The 6,543-nt window shown below is 36.3% G+C and overlaps 1 protein-coding gene across 6 annotated transcripts in view; it reads left to right on the top strand.

Annotated features, from left to right (window-relative positions):
• The window catches only part of ZBTB34 (zinc finger and BTB domain containing 34), a 22,677-nt gene extending 16,340 nt beyond the window's left edge, over positions 1–6,337 (top strand). For all 6 annotated transcript variants that reach the window (XM_051636258.1, XM_051636257.1, XM_051636259.1 and 3 more), the window contains one exon: positions 7–6,337. In XM_051636258.1, the coding sequence (XP_051492218.1) occupies positions 29–1,528 (1,500 nt within the window). In that variant the 5' untranslated portion in view covers positions 7–28 and the 3' untranslated portion in view covers positions 1,529–6,337. The remainder of the gene's footprint in view (positions 1–6) is intronic.
• The last annotated feature ends 206 nt before the right edge of the window (positions 6,338–6,543 follow it).

Consider the following 6,543-nt stretch of genomic DNA (forward strand, 5'->3'; position numbering starts at 1 on the left):
TTTCAGATTACTCTTTACATCAGTAGAAATGGACAGCAGCAGTTTCATTCAGTTTGATGTGCCTGAGTACAGCAACACTGTTCTGAGCCAGTTAAACGAGCTCCGCTTGCAAGGGAAGCTATGTGACATAATTGTGCACATTCAGGGTCAGCCCTTTCGAGCCCACAAAGCTGTCTTAGCTGCCAGCTCTCCGTATTTCCGTGACCATTCAGCATTAAGCACCATGAGTGGCTTATCAATATCAGTTATTAAAAATCCCAATGTTTTTGAACAGTTGCTTTCTTTTTGTTACACTGGAAGGATGTCCTTGCAGCTGAAGGATGTTGTCAGTTTTCTCACTGCAGCCAGCTTTCTACAGATGCAGTGTGTCATTGATAAATGCACACAGATACTGGAGAGTATTCACTCAAAGATCAGTGTGGGTGATGTTGACTCTGTCACTGTTGGTGCTGAAGAAAATTCAGAAAATCGCAATGGAGTCAAAGACAACAGCTACTTTGCCAACCCCATTGAGATATCTCCCCCCTATTGCTCTCAGGTGCGACAGGCTGCGGCCGGCAGCGACCTTCGGATGGAAACTGCTTCTGGGAAAACTCTGCGTAGTCGTCTGCAAGAAGAAGGGCATTCAGATCGAGGAAGCAGTGGGAGTGTCTCTGAGTATGAGATTCAGATTGAAGGTGATCATGAGCAAGGAGACCTGATAGTAAGGGAAAGTCAGATTGCAGAGGTGAAAGTTAAAATGGAAAAGTCTGACAGGCCAAGCTGCTCTGATAGCTCTTCCCTGGGTGATGACGGATATCATACTGAAATGGTGGATGGAGAGCAGGTGGTGGCAGTAAATGTTGGTTCCTATGGGTCTGTCTTACAACATGTTTATTCATTTACCCATGCCTCGTCACAGGCTACAGGTGTGTCCGAAGCCTTCGGAAGCCTGAGCAATACAAGCCCTTCAAGGTCAATGCTGAGCTGTTTCCGAGGAGGCCGTGCACGCCAAAAACGGGTATCCACTGGTCACTTGCATAGTGATCTTCAGGGCTTGGTGCAAGGGGCTGACAGTGAATCTATGGTGAGTAACCCCAGATATGAAAGTAGTCCACGGGAAAGAAATGCAAGAGGTCACTGGTATCCATACAGTGAGAGGCTAATATGTATTTACTGTGGGAAGTCTTTCAACCAGAAAGGGAGCCTTGACCGACACATGCGATTGCACATGGGAATAACTCCTTTTGTGTGCAAATTTTGTGGGAAGAAGTATACCCGCAAGGACCAGCTAGAGTATCATATTCGTGGTCACACAGATGACAAACCCTTTCGCTGTGAGATCTGTGGCAAATGTTTTCCTTTCCAGGGTACACTAAATCAGCATTTGCGAAAAAATCACCCTGGGGTAACAGAAGTAAGAAACAGGGTTGAGTCCCCAGACAGAACAGAAGCATTTGTGGATCAGAAGGTAGATAATGATGCTTCAGCTTCTGAAGCTATGGATTCTAGTATGGAAATTCATGCAATGGCTAACACATCTGATTAAAATATTACCTTCTAAGTGCAACACAAACAAGCACATTACTAATGTATTTTTAAAATCTTACTATTTTAGTAATCTTCAGTGTGAGTATAACAGCCTTTTAATTTTCCTGACCTTTCAGCAATCAGTTTTAAACTGTTTCTGGGGAGGGCTCCATAATTATTATTTGTTTTTGAAGGAGGCTGGGTTGTTTGGGTATTTTTTACTTCTGAAGGTGCTCAAAATGTAAAAAGCTATGCTGGGGAAAGGATAGGAAGAGTCTGCTCAGTGTCCCTACTGGTTGATCTGGCAAGACACAAATTCCAGTGGAGAAAGACACTAGAATAAGATTGGCAGCTCTGCTGGGTACACCAAGAAGCTGTAATCTCCCTTATTTTATTTCCTAAATCCTGTTGCTGGTCATGAGTTACATAGCAGTGGAGAGAGAGAATATCACAGCTGTGATTCCTTCCACGTGTCACGATGGAATCTCTTTGCTTTTAGAAACTGTTTTTGGTAGTTAGTCTGTTTATATATATAAATTAGCTTTATATATATAAAATACTTTCAGTTTTCCTATTCTGGTTGAGGTGAATGTAAAAGTATGTCAAGGTTTATACCATGTACCACTCTTTCAACTGCTAGGTCTCCTCCCTGCTTAGGATTTAGGATTTCAGACTTTGGAGGGATGGTTTTGGTTTTCAAAGAATGTTGTTTGGTTTTCATTTTATTAAACTATTACTTTGTGTGCAAAAGTGAGCAAAGTGAATGACCGTGTTTTAATAGCTTTGCTTTATAACATGTAAACCAAATGCCATAAATCTATTAAATTATGGTTAAATTGTTGAGGGGTTTTGTTAGTTGTCTAGAATGCAAGCTGGACAACCTGTGGTGCTGACATTTTATATATATAGAAATAGATATATCTATATATTAAAAAAACAAACATACAAAAAAAAAACCACAACACACACAAAAAAAAAACATAAAAAAAATTAGCAAACCTAAAAGTAGCATTGTGGTTTTAAATGTGTTTTTACTGGCCTCAGAATCTACCTTCATTTCGTACTGTAGAACCACACCAGGTAATTAAATTTAGCTTCATCACTCTTCATGGTTGATTAAAACCTGAGAGAGATGTTGTAGTTTAAACTACAGTATTTCCAAGCAGTGTTTTAATAGGTCTCTTCACAGAAAACTATTTTCAGGTGCACGTTGACTTCCTACTTAAAGCTCCAAGTCATATGTCAGCACTTGGAATTTGTACCTTTTTTTGTATAAAAAAAACAAATACTCTATGGGAATTTTGAGCAATATGTTTGTTATTTCATGTGTGAGTATTACAGAATTGCTATGGCTTCCCTACTATTTTCAGTGGTTGTTTTCTGCATAAAGGAACTACCAACAATTTTTAAAATACTCTAAATCTTTTTGTTTCACCAAATGTTTTTTTTTAATATGGTGCTAACTTAATAATTTAGGTCAGTATAATATATAAAATGTGAAACCTCATGGTAACAGTTAAGCAAAAAAAAAAAAAAAACCACAAAAAAAAAACACCACAAAAAAACCCAACAAAACCACACAAAATAAAACAACAACAATGCAACAAGAAGCAAACAGAAAAAACCCACATCAAGTAAACAAACTGCAACAACAAAAGAAAACAATAGCTTGAGAGACCTCAGAAGCATGAACTGGCAAACACTACTGTGTGAAATTCTACCTGATGAACAGAATTAAATTAATCATATGCTTCTTTAACGTACAGATTTTATATATTAATTGGGCCTTATGTTTGTTTAGCAAATGTTGAAAATGCATCTGTGAACATGCTGTTAAAGTCCTGAAATTTAGACAATAAGAGCTCATTCCTAAATTACAGGAAAGCAAAAAGGTAGGTTTGCTATCTTGTAAAGCTTTTGGCTCCTGTGAAGTTGGGGCATATTTGTGCAGTAGCTTTATTAAATACACTATTTCTTAATATTGAAACAATCTGCAATAAGGATTAATTTCACTAAATACAGATTTACAGTATAAACCCCACCTGCTCTATTGGAGCAGTGTCATTTTAATTGAGTACATAATTTGTCTCTTTGTTCTAAAATTGCCTAAATAAAGAGGCAGAGAGTGGGGAGATGTTTCTGTCCTTGAAGCAACAATAGAGCTTTTGTTTCCAGTAAGGGAAAGTATATGTCTGTGTCTAGGGAAGGTAGGCTATATATTTACCCACTTAAAAACATGTTGGTGTTTCTGATGCTGTTTTTTTCCTAAATGTTTGTTTTAATTAATTAAATGCAAAAAAAAAAAAAGGTGTTTTGATAAATTAAGTTTGAGACATGCAAAATCCAAGAAATGTACAGTTATTTTTAACCCTTTATCTTGGACCTGTGCTGTGGTGCCTTTGGTGTGACTTTTACATGGAAGTATGAGTTGAGGATAGCAGGATATGGGTACTAATTTTATATTTCTTGAATTTCTCTGTGTCACAACCTTAACATTATTTAAATTTAGTTCTTTGTATTTGTAAATGTATTTGAATGGTTTGAGTTTACCAAAGAGTGACTTATCCAAAATTGTCTCTGACAAAAACAAACAAAAAACCAACATCACTTTGATTGTACAGGTTCAGGTTCAAAACATTGTAATGGGACTGTTAAGGGGCAGGAAATGATATTTTTTTCTACAAAATCGTGATTCAGCAGCGTGCAAGTTCTGCTTGCTCCTGTTCCTGCTGATTTGCCATTTGCCCTTCCCCTGCCAGCAGTGTCAGTAATGATCAAGCCATAGCACAGGACTGTGAAGTTCAGCAGTGCTGCAAGGGACGAGCAGCAACCATTGTCCAGCATCACACCTACGCTCTCAAGTGTGTGATTCTGGTAGAAAACGAGCTTCAAACCTGGCAACAGCAATTCAGTTGTGCCTTGTCACATAGTGGTATGCCAGGATTAACATTGTCATGAAACATGAAGCATTATCTGGTTGAAGTTCATTTCACAAGTCCACCAGAACAGAGTATGCTGTGTTATTTTAAGCAAATTATGGAAGTACTGTACAGTGTCTTGTGTCTGTACAGTTTTAAGTTAGCACAGAGCTGTTACACATTTCATTTACAATAAATGCAGAAGTCAATAAAATACGTGAAGAAATATTTGACAGCAAAAGAAGTAATGACATTATATAGGCTGGTTCATAATTGAGTCTCTTCTTAATCTACCTTTTTAATTATAGACAAATGTGAAAACAGTGACAGTGTCCTTTCCTCTAGATGCTTAACATATTATGACAAACTGTGAAAATAAAGGATTTTTTACATTTGCTAATGTTTGTGGTTTTAAACACTTTAGTTTTCTTAATCAGTTATCTTCCATATTATTTCTTTTAAACTTGTAAATACATTTAGAAAATAGTTTTGTAAATACTTGCAGTATATTAAAAGCTGAGCTTGGTCAATAAGGCCTCAGGATTGGCTCTGCTTTTTTAGTGTGAAATCTTTCAATAGCATAAAGGATACTGTCAGTTCACTGTTCAGCAGAATATACTGTAGGCCTAAATTGATAGTTCTTAATGCAGTCTTCCCAAGCATAAATTCATGTTCTATGCTGCAGCCTTTGGTTTACTTTTAGATAAAACAGTGAGGCCTCTTAATATATGTAGGTTGAATTATGGGAAGAACAGCAGGAATAAAATCAAGGGCTGGGAAAAGATTGAATGAGCTTTACCTTTAAATATATATATATATATAATTTGAATTTTTGTATTAGTTTACTGTGATTCTTTTATTGTCATTTTTCTAAACAGGTTTCACATGGAACCATTGAAAGGGACTCAAATATGCAACACCTAATCTATTTTCCAAGGGCATTTTACCCTTGAATGGTGCTTTTTGACTGGTCAGGGTTATTTATTAAATTTTATATTTGAAAGTATTTGGGGAATTATGTAAATTCTTTATATGAATCTGTTTATTTCATGAATTGTAAATTTCTTAATACTCAGTGATTGAATTGGAAGTTTAGTAAAGTCATTCAAAATGTTCAAAGTTTATAATCTGTGTGTATTTTACATATATTTTAACAAGTGCCAGAATAGTTGTATTTAATATTGTAGATTTAATACTACTTGCACATCCCTGTGACAGCATTAACTTAAGTTACACAAGTTTACATTTAAAATAAAAAAAGCTAAACAAACAAGTAAGCCTGGGACACGTGTTCCTGTATTTCTTCAGAGGAGTGAAGCAAAGTGTCAGTAACTGAGCAGGTTTTGCTTCCAGTTGATGAAGTGGCTCCTGCTGTGTTGCATCCACAACCTGCTGTCCCTCCGTTCACAGATGCTATGAATTCAGCCTTGGACTTGTGTGCAAGCCCCTGGCTGGCTGATTCGAGGTAGAGCTCTTGCACGATTTTAACAGTGTTTGTTTCTGACTGAAAAATTGTATTTTTAAATAACTTTTATTTGTATGGTTGTTTTTCCTGATAAATAATTGAACAGTTTGAATGACTTGACTTGGTGTCATTATCTTGCAATATAAACCGTAAACCTCACAACTCCACACTTCATCACCATGTGAAGTAAATGAAGCTAGCTAAGCTGATGCTGTAACAATTAATAACTTGCCATTAAGGATTATTTTATAGCATGAATTTTAAAATATTTATTCAAATGATATTTTACTCTTGTATTCACTTTGTTTTTAGATTTGTGACATGAATATTTCAGTGCTGCTTTATTTTGTTCTGATGAATTTGTTTCTTGCTTGTAAATTGCTTTTTTTATGGTATAAAGTCAATGGGAATTGCTGTTTGTAAATTAAAATGCTTCTAGAGCAAATCTATGGTGTCAGTGTCTACATTGAGATATTTAATTACGAAGGGGCTTGCATTTTACGTGCTTCTCCTGACGTGTCATAAAAAGTTGCAGGTTAATCCTCATGTACCAATCAGGAATCAAGAATCTTGACAGACAAACTACTCTTGAAGTTTTTCTTTTTTGTCAGCATTGCTTGTTTAGTTCTGAACAGATGATCCTTTGAGTTT

This window comes from Apus apus, chromosome 19 (assembly GCF_020740795.1).
Source record: "Apus apus isolate bApuApu2 chromosome 19, bApuApu2.pri.cur, whole genome shotgun sequence".
NCBI classification, from domain to species: Eukaryota; Metazoa; Chordata; class Aves; order Apodiformes; family Apodidae; genus Apus; species Apus apus.